The sequence below is a fragment of the Monodelphis domestica genome, chromosome 1 (assembly GCF_027887165.1).
Source record: "Monodelphis domestica isolate mMonDom1 chromosome 1, mMonDom1.pri, whole genome shotgun sequence".
Lineage (NCBI taxonomy): Eukaryota > Metazoa > Chordata > Mammalia > Didelphimorphia > Didelphidae > Monodelphis > Monodelphis domestica.
The window spans coordinates 90,716,433-90,735,448 of record NC_077227.1 but is presented as its reverse complement, the minus strand read 5'-3'; the positions used below and the strand labels follow the sequence as shown (position 1 = coordinate 90,735,448).

Here is a 19,016-nt window from a genome sequence, read left to right as displayed (position 1 = left end):
ACCAATTGTTTTTCTCTCCTCATGATGAACAGGAAGTGGCCGCAGGTATTACCAGTATAGCCTCCTATGTGTGTGCCTCTTGCGCTATCTGCCAGGCATATAATCCTCATGCTTTCTGTGCCAAAGCTTTTTGGTGGGCATTCCATGACTTACACACTTTTTGAACATTTGCAAATTGATTTTATCAGTATGCCTAAAGCTAGACATTATAAAGTTTGCTTTGTTATAGGTGATCAACTCACAAGATGGATAGAAGTCTTCCCTAGACCTCGTGCTAAAGCAGCTTTTGATGCTAAAATGTTATTAAAGGGGATTGTTCCCTCATTTGGCCCACCTGCAAACACTGATTCAGATAGTGGAATTCATTCTACTGATTTTGTTTTATCACATCTATTCTTATCGGGGAATTACTCCCGAAGTCAATATACCCCAACATGCCCAGAGCTCAGGCCAAGTTGAACTTATGAATAGAGAACTTTAAAACATGATTGGCAAATTATACTGAGATTCAATTTAAGTGGTCTGAGATTCCCCCCTTACTTAGCCTTATTTTATCTTGCCAGCAGACTCAGGGGAGATCTACATGTCTCAACTTCAAAATGCTTTTTGGATACCCCCCTATATAAGCCAAATGTTTTACCCTGCATTCATATCATTACTTGGGGGGCAAAAAGGGGAACATTTCTGTTGCTTCTTATAGATAAGAATTACAGGTCAAATTACATAAACGTCATGACCCTGGGGCTATAGTACAAGTTGGACCCTTGGACTTCTCACTCCATGACCTACACCCAGGAGACAAGGTATATGTAAAGAACTTTCAACAAAAAGGAGGAACTCAGCCCACTGAGAAAGGTCCTTTCCAAATGTTGCTAACTACTCTGCCATCAAAATTAGAAAGAAAAAAAAAAAGCCTCTTAGATTCATTGCTATAATGTAAAACGAGTACCATCTACTGATGTTGATTATCTGTCCTGCCACGTTCATTGTACATTATTACTGATTTGGTCTTGCTTTTATTTTTATTCTTATCTTTTTTATGATTAGGGATTTTCTAGATAAGCCTAATTAGTTCATTTTTTTAAATGCTACTCTCATTTTGTACTATTTTGTTTTCAACATTAAGCCACATTACATTTTCCTCTTTGTTTCCTCTTCTGATGACTGAACTAGGGATAATGCTAATATTAAGGTCAATAGCCAGGCAGGGCCATTAGACCATATGAATACTAGGACTATCACCAGCTGGTCCACTGAAGCTGTTTTATTATGGACAACAATTCCAGTCTAGATGAATCTCTGCCATACCTTGCACCTCATGAGTCATATATTGCCCAACAAGCCTTTTGCCCCTTTTGGATTTTTTTTTGTTATATGTCACATCAAAAGTGACAGGTAGAGCCCATCTACCTGGACAAAATCACTATCATTGGTCTTTGAGAGATTCAAAGATTTTCAAATCTTGGTTGATTTTAATATGTCTTTTAAGGTAATTTTCAGATATATGGAAGAGCCACTACCACTGACTGACCAAGTGCCCACCTTTGACTTGTGTTTTTAAAAGAGGTAAAAGACCACTGAGTAGCAAATATATGGGTGACAATGTAAATGCAACCTTGTTATTCCATTCTGGAAGAGACGAGAAACCCAATTTGTGCAAGGAGCAATTTCTGACAAATCAGATGCAGAGAGAGAGTGGGGAAGACACAAGAAGAAAAAAAAAAACAACAACCAAAGGTTCCAAGAGGAAATTTGAGGGAGAAAAAACTTCAAATGACCACACAACTTCCAGCTAGGAGCAAGAGAGAAGTGGCAGGTCTCTCAGGCCAGGAAGAAGTTTGGATCTCTCTGGAGATCAATTGTTTCCCTGTGAACCCCTGGACACCTCTCACTCAGCTCTCAACAACAGCACAGAGCCATCAATGAATACTGTGGAGAGGGGCTTGAAGAAGCCCTCCACTGAGATCCTCTTTTCAAGGGTCTCATTCTCCATCTCTCTCCCTAACTTGTTCCTGAACTCCAGTACTCAAGCTAGTTAGCTCAGGAGTAGGGCCAAACCAGCAGCTGGTTGGAAGAGGGATCAAGGTGGAGAGCTTTGAACCCCAAGACCTTAGGGGGGCCTAGTCTGCCAGAGAGGACAAGTCAAATGGGCTTCCTGCTCACCCACTTCCCTTGCCTAACACCCTTACCTCTCCTTTCCTGTCTGAACCCAAATAAATTGTCTACTACTTTAGAATTACATTGGACTAGTTTCTGATATTAGGAAAGGGGACAGAAGAGTTGGGGAGAATCACACCTCTCCCTAAAGGGGAAGGCTAGCTCAGGATCCCAGTGATCCAAATAATCAGACCCAAGGAATAACCATCTCTCCAGGGTTGTGGAGTAAACCAAGGTCTGGGAGGGAAGTGGAAGTTGGTGTACCTGAAGGATCCAGAGGTAGAAGAGTCCATCCTGCCTCTCAACAATAACTGAGACCAAAAGGGAGGCAGTGTGTCAGCTTACCAAAGCTTTTCCCTCTAGTTCTTAACCTCCATCTCCCAGAACCATTTTCTGAGGAGACATACTCCCTCTCTCAGGGAGACAAGACTTGGTTACCTTCCCCCAAAAGAAAGAGAGAGGAAGGTCAATTTCTTCCCCCTCTTCATTCTTTCAATTCTTTCTGTCTCTCCCTCCCTTTCCCCTCTGTTTCCCTTTCAGACCATACATTACAATTCCCTCATTTATCTGTGTTAAGATGAAGCTTAATAGCATAAAGGATAGATCACATAAATACATATCCTGTGAAAATATTCCTGACTCATCTTGATTGAAAACAGATAACCCATAGGATTTGGTGATGCTCAGACAATAAATGCTAAATATGTTTGTAAATCTTCAATTTACTCTTCCCTTCCCTAAGGGTGGCACAGGAACTGTGGTTTGGCCTATGTTACCCCATCAGTGTGAGTGTATAATTATTTTATTGGCTGTATAGACAAATCCATAGCTAGGACTCTGGGAACTTGATGCATACACAGAGTAAGAGACTTAAGCCTAATTCAGTAACCATTTCATCTGTAGCACAGAGATTGTTCTGGACTGCAACACTCACTTTTAGTATGATGACAGTAATAGATTCTATTAGGAATATCTCTGCTAAGGTCGAGAAATTGGCTCAGGATACAGTTTGAGCCATCTGCCAAACTTCTAAGACTATCTCTTTCTTCCAGGAGGAAACTGATTCCTTGGCAAAGACAGTCATGCAGAACTGGCTAGCTATGCTGACAGCTCCTGCTGGGGGTGCAGCTGGGGGTGCATGTGCTCTTATTAAATTAAAAATTAATCTTCTCACATAAATAGATCAGGTGAAATTGTTATAAATGTCAATGAACTTCAGAGAATTTTGCATGACACAGGTTACTTTAGAGACCCATGTAATATCTGATGGTAGATGGTGGAACCTCAATGTCTGCAGGGCACAGGTTTGTTGGCAACTATGGCCAAATGAGCCTTTTTAATCCTAGGAAATTTTGTTCTTTTCAGACTTTGTCTTAGTTGTTATATTAAAGCTTATGTCAAGCTTTTACCAGGAGAAAAATCTATGTATGAGTACTAAAGATCATAACCATGTTAGAGATATAACTATCTATAGATAGAGATTTAACTTTAAAGTAATGAATCTATATATTTTAATGCATATGTTTAACTGTTACAATTTAATGGGGTTTGACAATTATTGTTTTGGGGTTTTTTCTTATTTAAGTATGATTTTTTTGTAAAACTTCAGTTTACAGAATAACTGATATTTGGTACTGAAAAATCAGTTTACCATGTCTAACAATCCTGATAACATTGAAAAAGCTTAAACTATTGGAAAATGCCACTAGTTATTACATCTTATGGGGCTATAATTGATATTTGATTCAGATTCAAAGAAAACTACACAGGCACTGCAAGTCGCTGATCAGTGCTGATAAGCAGATTATTATGGATGTCACCTCTGTGGGGGTGATAAACATCAGTGCCAAAGTGAAGGGGGCTATCTCTGAGGAGAATGGAAGAAGCAATTGTTCAATAAAGTTCTGAGGTTGGCCTTCCCTGATTTTACCTATATCCCTATTTGGCTCTACCTTCAGCTTGCTATCTCTACAAAAGAGTAGAAATCAGAATGGGGACCACACTTTCCTTTTTGTCAGACTTCTTTCCCTTTTTTTCCCTTTGGCATGGCAACTTTCTTTAGTCACAGTAGATAGCGGGTAAATACAATGTTGACATACATGCTTATAGGATATAAACTACCTCCACTAGACCTCGAATATGTATCAGGGACTTATTATTATATATAGATATTTTTTTCTCTTCTTGTTTTTGGGAGAAGTAATCCATATATTATTTAATATTCCTTTTTTTTTTTAAGTAAAAACCCTTACCTTCTGTCTTAGAATCAATACTGTGTATTGGTTTTAAGGCAGAAGAGTGGTAAGGGCTAGGCAATGGGGGTCAAGTGATTTGCTCAGGATCACACAGCTAGGAAGTGTTTGGGGTCAAATTTGAACTCAGGACCTCCCGTCTCTGGGCCGTCTCAATCCACTGAGCCACCCAGCTCTATTTTCCTCCTTCTTTCTCTGGGCCACCCATACTCATCACTGCTCATACTCAGTCCCAGCCAAGCCATCCCCAGCCCCTGTCCCTGAGCTGCTCCTGCCTGCACCAGCCTTCCCAGTGCACAGAAGGTAAAGTATAACTCCTTTCCCCCAGCCCCTAGTACTACAGTGGCTTTCAAGCTGCCCTACAGTTGCTGCACTAGTCCTTCTAGCTGTATGCTCACTACTACCCCACTTTGCTTCTGGCCATACCTAACCCTTCCCTCTCCCCACATAGTTTTTTTCCCCTCAAACTCTTCCCTACACCCATGTGTGGTGTTTAAACCTCCAGTTTCCTCCCCAACCCTATCCCTAGGCTCCTGCTTTGGGGGGTTACACCTGCCAACTTAGCAGGTGGGGACGGGTGTCTAGTGTTTTTGGTTTTGATATTCAGTTACAACTGAAGAGACACAACGTTGCAAGCAATGTTTGCAATTTTAAAAGAAAACCTTTTGTCCTCAATGGTTTTTCTACAGTTGTTAAAACCTTAGGTGTTCAGACTGGCTTTTTCTTTTGATAAACCTAGGAGGTTTTCTTTTTATTAACCTCAACACTAAACATTAAATGGCTACCCTGCTTCAAATGCAGACCCAATTGGATAATTTCGAAAAATCCTTGCCTAGTCTCTAGATGCAAAAGGAAGATTCCTCACCACCTATAACTCAGATAGAATTTCTCCTCTCTCATCTTGTACAGCTCCTGGCCAATCTTCCCTCTCCTGCCCTGTGTCCCAGCCTCCAGCTCTGCCTATCCCTGGACCCATGGGGCTCCTCACCCCCTCCTCCTTCCCTGATCCTTTTCCTTACTTTCTCTGTATCAACACAGACACCCAGCAAAAAGACAAGAACGAGAACCAATTCAATTGAAGTCCTTTTCCATTTAAGTGAAGTGCCCACTTAAAGATGAATGGGAACATGGTGACCTTAAGGAACAACACACCTTTTATACCCCATCATATTAAAAAATTCAAGCAAAATGTTCTTTCTTTCAAGGATGAACCTGTGGTCATAATAAAGAACTTGGAGAACATGTTTTCCACATATGATCCTTCATACCAAGATGTACAAAACTTGCTCCAAGCTTTTTTGACCAAAAGGGGAAAAAGTAAAATTATTTCTGCTGTTAATAAAGCCCAAGGAAGGAATGTAGTTCATTGACCATGCTCTGGTTCATTGACCAGAGCATGAACTGAAATGGGATGTAAATGATGAAGGAGAATATTTACAACTATGCCGTGCTAGAGAAGCATTTCTAAAGGCAATGAGAGACTGCTCTAATAAGTCAGGTACATGGACCAAGTTTGGGAGTCTTAAGCAATCAGATGATAAGACACCCTCCCAGTTTATAGATAGACTTATTGAGCTGGGAGGAAGGTACATAGATCTTGAACTTATCAAAGAAAAGGATAAGGAAAATTAGAAGACAGTTCATAAACAACTGTTGCAAAGTGGTCCAATATTATTTTAAGTCAAACTGCCCAAACTACCCTAATATGGACCTTGAGGAATTAAGGAGGGTAACAGTTTATGTATCAAAAGGTCATGAACAGAAAAATGTGGAGACAAATGACTTGGTAGAAGTATTAAGGAAGGAAAACTGAAAGACTGGATAAAAAAAGAGAATGAAGGCCAAGCAGTGGCCATTGCCCTTTGCAGGAATCCAAGTATCAAACACTTCTATACCACTTCTATGCAAAAAGGGGTCACATAATGACAAACTGTAGGAATTAGAAACAAGCAAATAGAAATAATAATTTTGGAAATCATAATTTCAGAAATTACAACTTTAGAAATAATAACAGGAACTTCCAGTCAAGATGGCGGCTTAGACAAAGCTAAAGTTCAGATCTCAGGAAAACCCTTCCCGACCGATCTCAAACTATAAGCTCCTAAGGTGCCGAAATTCAAAACGATCAACAGCACAGACCCTGGGAATCCTCCTCCTGGACCTGGACCTGGATCAAAAGGTACGGCCCCCCTCAAAAGCCAGAACCCGAGATCACTCGGACCTAAGGGGTAGTAGCGCAGAGTCCAAGGCTCCGTGAAGCCGCAGCCCCGCCCCGCTCAGAGAGCAGGGTCGTCTGAAACAACAGTAACCCTCAGGGCGGGCAAGACAGCCTCACGGGCTGGATCCTGCTATCCAAGTCTCAGTGAAAGTCACTGCCCTCGGAGCTCCGGGAAGCCGTGGCTCCTTCCTCCGCAGAGAGCAGGGTCCTCTGAAACAACAGCAACCCTCAGGGCCGACAAAACAGCCTCACGGCCAGCTATTCTGAAGGCAACTTCCGGAAAGCAACCCGACTCAGTCCAGTCGAGGGAGCACATTAGCAGCAGGGAAGCAGATAGAGCCGGGGGAGAGTGTGGCCCGCTGGTCCTACCCTTCCATTCCAGTTCCAGTGAAAGTCATTGCCTTAAGGGATACTCAATTTAACCCAGGGAAAGCTCATAGAACCGACAATCTGCCTAGGACTAAAGCCTCTGAACACCAGACAGAGATAAGAAAAGTTAATCCTCCCCATTCAGAGATGGCAAATTCCACAGAAGCACTGAAGCCCCAAAATCCCAAGAAAAATAAGAAGAAAGGGGCAACTTCGGACACATTCTACGGAGCCAAAATACAAAATGCAGAGGAGATAGAAGAGGATACGCAAGAAAATGCTCCGAAACCTTCCAAAGGAAATGGAAACTCTCCACAAACCCATGAAGAATTTGAATCAGAAATGACCAAAAAGATGGAAGCCTTCTGGGAGGAAAAGTGGGAAATAATGCAAAAGAAATTCACGCATCTACAAAACCAGTTTGACCAAAGTGAAAAGGAAAACCAGGCTTTAAAGGCCAGAATCAGGCAGCTGGAAGACAATGATCGTGTAAAAGAGCAAGAATTAATAAAGCAAAGCCAAAATACCAAGAAATTAGAAGAGAACATAAAATATCTCACCGACAAAGTGACAGATCTGGAAAATAGAGGGAGAAGAGATAATTTAAGAATAATTGGACTTCCAGAAAAGCCAGAAATAAACACCAAACTCGACATGGTGATACAAGATATAATCAAAGAAAATTGCCCAGAGATTCTAGAACAAGGGGGCAATACAGCCACTGACAGAGCTCACAGAACACCTTCTACACTAAACCCCCAAAAGACAACTCCCAGGAATGTAACTGCCAAATTCCAAAGCTATCAAACAAAAGAAAAAATCCTACAGGAAGCCAGAAAAAGACAATTTAGATATAAAGGAATGCCAATCAGGGTCACACAAGACCTTGCAAGTTCTACTCTGAATGATCGTAAGGCATGGAACATGATCTTCAGAAAGGCAAGAGAGCTGGGTCTTCAACCAAGAATCAGCTACCCAGCAAAACTGACTATATACTTCCAAGGGAAAGTATGGGCATTCAACAAAATAGAAGACTTCCAACTTTTTGCAAAGAAAAGACCAGAGCTCTGTGGAAAGTTTGATACCGAAAAACAAAGAGCAAGGAATACCTGAAAAGGTAAATATTAAGGAAAGGGGAAAAATGTTATCTTCTTCTTTTACTCAAACTCTCTTCTATAAGGACTACATCTCTATCAATCTATGTATACTAACATGTGGGGAAAATGTAATGTATAAATAGGGGGTAAAGAAAGACCAAATAGAATAATCTTTCTCACACAAAGATTCACATGGGAAGCGGAGGGGAAGAAAACTCCTATAAGAAGGGGAGGAAGAGAGGGGTTTTTTACTTAAACCTTAATCTCAGGGAAATCAACTCTGAGAGGGAAAAACATCCAGATCCATTGGGATCTTGAATTCTATCTTACCCAACAAGGGTAGGGAGAAGGGAAAACCAAGGGGGGAGGGGGAGAGGGAAAACAAAAAGGGAGGGAAATAGAGGGGGTAGAGGGAGGGAACAAAAAGGGAGGGACTAAAAAGGGAAATATCAAGGGAGGGGACAAGGGGGACTGATTCAAAGTAAATCACTGGACTAAAAGGTAGAGCCGAAGAAGTGTGACAAAGAAATCACTTTAAAAGACTGATATATTTTAATTTAAGGTCACCAAGGAATTCAGCTATGTAATTCCTAAATGAAAACTCAAGTTTGCAGTCAACCTTTTATGGAGTTTAATTACAAATAGGAGGAAGAAAGGAATTAGAGATAGAGAGAGAGAAAAGAGAGAGAAGGGAATAGGGCTTAAATACCCCTTCTGTTTAGGCTGGGCCAAAAGGCCCAAGCCCTTAGATAGCTGGGCAAAGAAAAGAGATCAGTCCCTATTACTCACGTGACCAAAATGGAGAAAGAGTTTCAAAGGCCCCCACCTTCAGCTTCCTTCAGAGCAAGCTTCTCAGAGCACACTCCAACCACTCCGACCAACTCCTCAACCACCACCACCTCTAAGTCTTCAGACCCCTCTCTCTTTAAGGAAACCATCCAAGTTCCCTCCCCTCAGTTCTCATATCTACCAATCACTGTCCATCAATTTCCCTGTGCCAATGGAGGCTCTAGCTTAACCCAGGACCGCCCAGAGGTCTCTGGCTTTGCACATGTCTGTTGAAGGTCATATTTTCAAATAATTAAATCTTTGATCCTTTGCTACAGCCCTTCCTAAATCCTGTTAACCTGAGTAGGGTAGAGATTGGAATAATTAAATTTTGATCTATGCTGCAGCCCTTCCTCAATCCTGTTAGGACTGAGTAGGGTGGAGATTGATTCCAAGTATCTCCATTGTATCAATTCTAAAATCAATCATGACTCAAAGAAATTCCTGTTCTATACTTAAGCATAGGTCAAAGTCCTTTCCATTGTTGAGCAAAAGGTTTCTGTCCTAAAGTAATCTTAAGAAAGGAGGAGGAGGAACCTCCCATGCCAATGGGGTTCATATTCCAATAGACAAGACCCACTATCAATAGGAAATTTTTCAAGTATGAAATTTCCCAATGGTGAAATTTCCAACATTTATAAGTCTAAGGAATTTTAAGGTTTACAATCCCCCCTGATGATCATTGGGAGACTAGTCTCCCCATTGATCATTTAACATAATCATTTTGTAGTTCTAAATTCACTTCTAACTAAAGATATACACAATATTCAATTTTCTAAGAGAAATTAGAATAGTGAGAGAGGAAATTAAACAATATGATACTCCAAAACCGTTTAGTTAAAGAAGAAATCATAGAAACAATAATTTCATCGAGGAAACTGACAATGGTGAGATATCCTTTCAAACCTTTGGGGATGCAGCCAAAGCGGTAATCAGAGGTAAATTCATATCCCTGAATGCTTATATTAACAAACAAGGGAGAGCAGAGATCAATCAATTGGAAATGCAAATGAAAAAACTCGAAAGCGATCAAATTAAAAACCCCCAGCAGAAAACCAAACTAGAAATCCTAAAAATTAAGGGAGAAATTAATAAAATCGAAAGTGATAGAACTATTGATTTAATAAATAAGACAAGAAGCTGGTACTTTGAAAAAACAAACAAAATAGACAAAGTACTGGTCAATCTAGTTAAAAAAGGAAGGAAGAAAAGCAAATTAACAGCATTAAAGATGAAAAGGGGGACAAGCACCTCCCATGAAGAGGAAATTAAGGCAATCATTAGAAATTACTTTGCCCAATTATATGGCAATAAATACACCAATTTAGGAGAAATGGATGAATATATACAAAAATACAAACTGCCTAGACTAACAGAAGAGGAAATAGAATTCTTAAATAATCCCATATCAGAAAATGAAATCCAACAAGCCATCAAAGAACTTCCTAAGAAAAAATCCCCAGGGCCTGATGGATTCACCTGTGAATGCTATCAAACATTCAGAGAACAGTTAATCCCAATACTATACAAACTATTTGACATAATAAGCAAAGAGGGAGTTCTACCAAACTCCTTTTACGACACAAACATGGTACTGATTCCAAAACCAAGCAGGTCAAAAACAGAGAAAGAAAACTATAGACCAATCTCCCTAATGAATATAGATGCAAAAATCTTAAATAGGATACTAGCAAAAAGACTCCAGCAAGTGATCAGAAGGATCATTCACCATGATCAAGTAGGATTTATACCAGGGATGCAGGGCTGGTTCAACATTAGGACAACCATCCACATAATTGACCACATCAACAAGCAAACCAGCAAGAACCACATGATTATCTCAATAGAGGCAGAAAAAGCATTTGATAAAATACAAAACCCATTCCTATTAAAAACACTAGAAAGCATAGGAATAGAAGGGTCATTCCTAAAAATAATAAACAGTATATATCTAAAACCATCAACTAATATCATCTGCAATGGGGATAAACTAGATGCATTCCCAATAAGATCAGGAGTGAAACAAGGATGCCCATTATCACCTCTACTATTTGACATTGTACTAGAAACACTAGCAGTAGCAATTAGAGAAGAAAAAGAAATTGAAGGCATCAAAATAGGCAAGGAGGAGACCAAGTTATCACTCTTTACAGATGACATGATGGTCTACTTAAAGAATCCTAGAGATTCAACCAAAAAGCTAATTGAAATAATCAACAACTTTAGCAAAGTTGCAGGATACAAAATAAACCCACATAAATCATCAGCTTTTCTATATATCTCCAACACAGCTCAGCAGCAAGAACTAGAAAGAGGAATCCCATTCAAAATCACCTTAGACAAAATAAAATACCTAGGAATCTACCTCCCGAGACAAACACAGGAACTATATGAACACAACTACAAAACACTCGCCACACAACTAAAACTAGACTTGAACAAATGGAAAAATATTAACTGCTCATGGATAGGACGAGCCAATATAATAAAAATGACCATCCTACCCAAACTTATTTATCTATTTAGTGCCATACCCATTGAACTACCAAAATACTTCTTCACTGATTTAGAAAAAACCATAACAAAGTTCATTTGGAAGAACAAAAGATCAAGGATATCCAGGGAAATAATGAAAAAAAAAACACATATGATGGGGGCCTTGCAGTCCCTGACCTAAAACTATATTACAAAGCAGCAGTCATCAAAACAATTTGGTACTGGCTAAGAAACAGAAAGGAAGATCAGTGGAATAGACTGGGGGAAAGCGACCTCAGCAAGACAGTATACGATAAACCCAAAGATCCCAGCTTTTGGGACAAAAGTCCACTATTCGATAAAAACTGCTGGGAAAATTGGAAGACAGTGTGGGAGAGACTAGGAATAGATCAACACCTCACACCCTACACCAAGATAAATTCAAAATGGGTGAGTGACTTAAACATAAAGAAGGAAACCATAAGTAAATTGGGTAAACACAGAATAGTATACATGTCAGACCTTTGGGAGGGGAAAGGCTTTAAAACCAAGCAAGACATAGAAAGAATCACAAAATGTAAAATAAATAATTTTGACTACATCAAACTAAAAAGCTTTTGTACAAACAAAACCAATGTAATTAAAATCAGAAGGGAAACAACAAATTGGGAAAACATCTTCATAGAAACCTCTGACAAAGGTTTAATTACTCATATTTATAAAGAGCTAAATCAATTGTACAAAAAATCAAGCCATTCTCCAAATGATAAATGGGCAAGGGACATGGATAGGCAGTTCTCAGATAAAGAAATCAAAACTATTAATAAGCACATGAAGAAGTGTTCTAAATCTCTTATAATCAGAGAGATGCAAATAAAAACAACTCTGAGGTACCACCTCACACCTAGCAGATTGGCTAACATAACAGCAAAGGAAAGTAATGAATGCTGGAGGGGATGTGGCAAAGTAGGGACATTAATTCATTGCTGGTGGAGCTGTGAACTGATCCAACCATTCTGGAGGGCAATTTGGAACTATGCCCAAAGGGCACTAAAAGAATATCTACCCTTTGATCCAGCCATAGCACTGCTGGGGCTTTACCCCAAAGAGATAATGGACAAAAAGACTCGTACAAAAATATTCATAGCTGAGCTCTTTGTGGTGGCCAAAAACTGGAAAACAAGGGGATGCCCATCAATTGGGGAATGGCTGAGCAAATTGTGGTATATGTTGGTGATGGAATACTATTGTGCTAAAAGGAATAATAAAGTGGAGGAGTTCCATGGAGACTGGAACAACCTCCAGGAAGTGATGCAGAGAGAGAGGAGCAGAACCAGGAGAACATTGTACACAGAGACTAATACACTGTGGTATAATCGAATGTAATGGACTTCTCCATTAGTGGCGGTGTAATGTCCCTGAACAATTTGCAGGGATCTAGGAGAAAAAAACACTATTAATAAGCAAAGGATAAACTATGGGAGTGGAAACACCGAGGAAAAGCAACTGCCTGAATACAGCGGTTGAGGGGACATGACAGAGGAGAGACTCTAAATGAACACTCTAATGCAAATATTATCAACATAGCAATGGGTTCAAATCAAGAAAACCTGTAATGCCCAGTGGATTTACTCGTCGGCTATGGGGGGTGGGGGGAAGGAAAAGAAAATGATCTATGTCTTTAATGAATAATGCTTGGAAATGATCAAATAAAATATAATATAAAAAAATAATAACAATTATGGAAATAATATTCCACATCCAATTCCAAATTAGGCAAATGATAACTCACATCAAAATACCCAAAAACAATATAGCCAAAGTGGAGCTCATCCACACTAAACTCAGGATGAGACTGTCCCTCAGATTAGGGGAGCCCAAAGTATTATCCAAAGATCTTTATGAAGGGGGGAGAGATTAAGGCACTGGACTCAGAGGGTACAATCTTTGATTTCCCAGACCTTGATGTGTAAATGCCAGAAATGAAAAGGAATATTTCCCTTCCAACAAAATAGTATAAATATATACAAGAGTTTATTTATGCCTATCATTGAAAAGATTCTCTTAGAAAGTTAAAACCTGGCTAATAAGCATAATGAAATATCCAAATCACTAGAAAATATTAATTTGGATCATTATTAAACTTAACCCAATTTTGTAAATATGTATTTTTCTTAAGTAGCAAAAGCACCTCAAAATGACTTACAGTATTTAGAGCTTTACAACAAATAAGTATCTGTATTTTTAAAACAGACACTACACTGTGAATGACATAAATTTTTTGGCGGGAAAATTTGTGGCTCCATATTTAAACTGTTTGTATTGTTGAATCTATAATATTCTGTTACTCTGTCATTTTTCTCTGCTGTAATTTTTGCTATAGGATATATCTGTTTCACTGTCTTATTTGTGCCATTCTATACTTGAACTTAAGAAAAGTTCATAAACTAGTTAGAAGAAACTTGTATTAGTAACCTTTAGATAAGTTGATGTGTTTTGTGTGTGTGTGTGTGTGTGTGTGTGTGTGTGTGTGTGTAAATTTTGAAAATTTTCTTTGAATGTGCATGGCCTGTTATACTACTGTTTTGTGAACCTGTTACTTTGTGAAAATCATTTGCAATCACACTGCGAAACATGACTAAGTTAAAATGGAAATAGATCTCAATTTTTTTGGTGAGAAACCTTTGTCTTCTACCTCTCCGTGGCTGGCACAGTGTGTCACTGATTGTAAGATATATATTTTTCATTTTTAAAACATTTTTTATTATTGTTTTTCCTTGCATGTGCAATATAGTATGAGTTTTTCTTTTTCCTTTTTATTTTTTGTACTTGAAGCACATGTCATCAATACTAAAAGATTTTTTTAAATTTTAAACTAGCATTAGGTTTAGAATGTCCATTAGCCCTAAATGTAAATGCATGCCCAACAGCCACAGACTGTGGAAAGTGCAACTGGTTGTTTAAATATTATGAGACTTTGCTTCATGAATGTGTCTGATTCAAGAAAAAGGGATCAAAAAGGAGCACAGACTTCACCTGCACAATGCCAAGGAACCACAGATTTAACCTGCATAATGCAAAATGAACATACAGGTCAAAGAAACAAATCAATCCTGGTAGGATCAATGAGATTCTGCTCCAATATGAAAGGACTTGAACCTTGTGTGAAACTTGAGGTTGCAGCTGTTTGACATATGTTAGACACAGGACTCCTTGTACCACACTCCTTGGACAACACTTTCTATCAAGTATCTAACAATGGCTGTTCTGGCTCCCCTATACCTGAGAGACGAGGAAAGATCAGACCAGGTAATGATATTTCCCATTTGTTTCAAAAATCTAGTCCCTTTTTCTCTTTCATACTGTGACAATTTACTGTAGTCCTGGCTGCTGAGTGGGTAAGTGCATGATTACTATTACAGACTTATCAGACATAAATCACTTTGATCAGGTCCTGATTCAAGGACCTATTATAATTTTATTTTTTTCTTACTTAGCATTTTTTACATATAAATCTTAGTTATTTTATGTTTCATTCAGTAGTTACTTTTTTCTCTTTTATTTGAATTTTGTGATCTTTTTTTTTTTTGGCAAGCGATTCATATGCCTCACACTTCAGCCACGTATCCCTGTGTGATCTATGTGTTTGTCAATATGCTCCTCGGGTGGGGTGGGGGGGAAGGGGGAAATGAATTATTATCTTATAATGCAAAATTTAAGTTCTTTTGAGAGTAATTTTAGGGTAAGAAACTGGCTACCTCCCAGAAACCAGAAAGTAACCTGCTTGCAAAAGATGCCATAAAGATGCCTGCAGAGACCACACACTGCTCCAAGAGATCCTGAGTAAACTTGGATGTGCTGAATTGAAGTTTGGGGGGGGTTGAATGCATTTTTTGTATGTATATTCTTATGCCAAAGGGGACTGTCCCATAATTGGTTTTGTTCTTTTTCTCTTTTGTTTCATTTTGTCCCCAAATTATTGTAATTTCCCCTTGAAAACTGCTGTATTATATGTCTCTTTAGTTGAAGTTATAAGTTTGGTTGTGTTTGCAGGATCCACTGAGGAGACTGGTCTCCCAATGGATCCCAGGGTGATGCGCGGTTTGAAAAAACTATGCTGGGGGACTACATCCCATCCCCCAGCATTCCCTGTACCTCCCAGGATTCCCTTCCCTTTACATCCTGGCATGGGATTGGTCTATAAATGGACCAATCCCATGCTGGAAAGGTTTTGTTTTTTTTTAAAGACTTTTGACCAGGTTGAGTTCAAGAGCAGAAGGGGAGAGCAGGAGCTTGCCTGGTATTTTTTCCTTATTGAAGACCTTTTTTTCTTCACATTTCCTCTGATTTCTTACTTTTTTTTCAACATAGTGACTCAGATTAGTTAAGCACAGCCAAATAATTCTGTGACTACCTCTCTTTTACTCCAACTTTTACTAATAATTAAAAATTAATACACAGTCTCAAGAAAATTTATTCATAATACTTACTACATGGAAATATGAGTATAATGATATGGATATAAATAACCTATCTGAGTAAAATCGTGAGAAAAAACCTCATATTATTCTTGTGGAAAAGATGGACAGACATGGACTGAAATATTTAATTAGATGAATTCAGAAGATGTTGGAGAACTGGAATCAAAGGCAAGTTGTTAAAGGTTCAGTGTCAATGAGTCAGGAGATCTACAGTGAAGTACCAGGTTCAGTGTCAATGAGTCAGGAGATCTACAGTGAAGTACCCCTAAGAATTTGGCACTGTGCAGTTGAAATACCTGTATCACTTCAATAAATGCATAGTTGGCAAGTTAAATAAATTTGAAGGATGAGAAGGCTGGGAAAAATTGATAATATACAGATGACATTCAGTATTTTAAAAGATCTTCACAGACTAAAATACTGGATTGGATCTAATAAGGTGAAATTCAAGAGAGAAAATGTAAAATGTTATATTTAGGAATACACTAAAAATCAACTTCACAGGCACAATATGGGACAGGCATGGTTACAAAGCAGTTTTCTGGAAAAGATCTGGAGTTTCAGTAGTCTGTGAATTCAATATGAGTCAGCAGGATCATGTGTCCACCAAAAAAGAAAATACAACATTCAGCTGCCTGAAGAATGGCATAGCTATCTGGCATAGGAAGGTGATAGTACCACTATATCCAAATCTCATCTAAGACACAGGAAAACAATACAGGCCAAAATAATACAGCTTAATAGTAAGGTGGTTAAGAATGCTGCAACTGGAGTCAGAAACATGCACCTTCCAGAGTTCAAATGTGGTCTCAGATACTTGCTAGCTATGTGATGCCGGGCAAATCACCCTGTTTCTCTCAGTTTCCTCATCTGCAAAATGAGCTGGAGAAGGCAATGTCAAACCACTCTAGCATCTTTGCCAAAAAATCCCCCAGAGTCCATCAGAGTTACACATAACTGAAATGATCAAACAACAAAATGGCAAAATAAATGGAAAGAATAACAACATAACAGCCAAAATGAATAACGCCAAAACATAACAACAAAACTCAATTTGAAAGAAAAAATACAAGAAATCATTTCCCCATTCCTCACTTTTTTACAGAAGGATGTGAAACACGGCACATCACACTTTTTTTTAAAGGTTTATATAGTTCCCTAAATTTCCCTCCCTCTTATTCTTCATTATAAGCAGGGACTCTTTGGAAAGATGAATAGGGAAGAATATATTGAGAAATTTCAATGTTTAAAAACAGAAGATATAGATAAAAATGTAAATAAAAATAAAAGCAGGGTTTTTAAAAAATCTCATCTAAGAGTACTTGTGTTCAGTTCTGGGTACCATGGGAGAGGCCTATACATTCCTAGAAGGAAGAATATCCAAAGAGGCAAAGCAACCTTGGTGAATGTATATATATATATATATATATATATATATATATATATATGCCTTCAAGTATTTTAGGTGTGGTTGGGTGGAAGAAGTATTAAATTTGTTTTGTTTGTCCTCAGGAGGCAGAACAGAGAGCAAAAACTTCCTAGCAATTAAAGATGCTTGCCAAAAGTGGAATGAGCTACTTCAAGAAGTGGTGTATTCCATGTGTAACCCAGTAGAACAGCTTGTCAACTTTGGGCAGGGGGGATCATGAATCATGTAACCATGGAAAAATATTCTTTAAAAGAAGTGGTATATTCTCCTTCTTTGGAGATCTTCCAGCAAAGACTGGATGAACACTTGTCAGGAATGTTATAATGGAGATTCCTTGTGTATGGGTTGGACTAGATAGGGTGCCAAGATCTCTTCCAATTCTTAAAATCTAAGATTCTGTAACTTCTCCCTCTCTCTAAAAATCAAGTGAAATGTACAATTTTATCCCAACAATCTAACATACAACTCTACAGTTTTTTATTTGTTCCATGTGATAAAGTCTTATTTTTTTCAACCACAGTTAACTTCTTGAAGACAGTAGCAATTTCTTACTTTTTTTGTTCCCATCATTAATTCGAGCACAGTTTGGAACTCTTAAGAGCCTTCAATAAATGCCCAGGAAATTAAAAGAGAGTAATAGATAATACTGACTTAATTAAGGAAATGTTTTAAAACTAAGGATGAGTTTCCCAGGGACAAATGAAAAAGAATACAAACTGAAAAATGCTCATGAAAATGACCTTTTGTGCAGAAAAAAAAATATGACTACATGGTTTGATGGAGGATTGGGGATGTTGACTTTAAATAATCGCTGTATTGCAAATAGTAATAATACATGTAAACCCCCCCACCCAAAAAGGCTTTTGGTAATAATATTGTAGTAGTTATTATCTAAAGGAATTATCTTTTTCTCCTAAGTGCCTTTAACAGTTTTACTAAGAACTATATATCCAAATACCATAAATCCATGATTGTACTTTATTATATACTTGCCTATAAAAAACTATAATAACAAATATGCTATAACAATCTAGTTCGAATAATAAGTAAATTCTTACCTCCAGTGGTGAACTGCAAAGGAATCTTGTGAACTGCATAATGTGATTGGAACAGAATCATATTCCCAAAAAAAAGGAAGACACACACACGAAAGAAAAATAAGAAAAAATATTATAATTCAAAATCCATTTTAAATAATTACATCCTTAAATATACTAAAGAAACTTAAAATACTAGAAATATATTTTTTAATCACTGAAAAGTTCTAATCTTCTGCCCTCTTCAGCTCTAATTTGTCTTTTTCCTAGTGCCCATGTATAATAAGGCTTTTGAAATCCATGACTTATACACTATTCCCTGAAATTGAAAGTACAACACAAAGGCTGGATAACTTGTCAGAGATACTATAAACAGCAATTCATAAACCATATTTGAAGGACATTCCTAAAAGATTCCTTCTATCTCTAAGAGTCTATACTTTTAGCCCATACATATGTATATGTACATACATACAAACACATGTATTTGTATGTAACACTGCTTATGAACAATTTAAAAAAAAGGAAAAGAATAAGTTCTGAAACAGTTTCTGGTACACTCTTCTGGATTTCTCTCTCCCTACTACTACTGGATTTTTACAACTTGCAAACTAATTTAATATTACAATATGAAATTATAAAGAATAAAATAAATTTTAATACTAGATATTTT

The 19,016-nt window shown here is 38.0% G+C and overlaps 1 protein-coding gene across 18 annotated transcripts in view; it reads right to left on the bottom strand.

The window, feature by feature from the left end:
* ATE1 (arginyltransferase 1) overlaps nucleotides 1-19,016 on the bottom strand; it is a 256,370-nt gene that overhangs the window by 171,329 nt on the left and 66,025 nt on the right. For 15 of the 18 annotated variants that reach the window (XM_007478886.3, XM_007478889.2, XM_056803238.1 and 12 more), the window contains one exon: nucleotides 18,365-18,397. The exons of the other annotated variants lie outside the window; for them this stretch is intronic. In XM_007478886.3, the coding sequence (XP_007478948.1) occupies nucleotides 18,365-18,397 (33 nt within the window). The remainder of the gene's footprint in view (nucleotides 1-18,364; nucleotides 18,398-19,016) is intronic. 18 annotated transcript variants of the gene reach the window in all.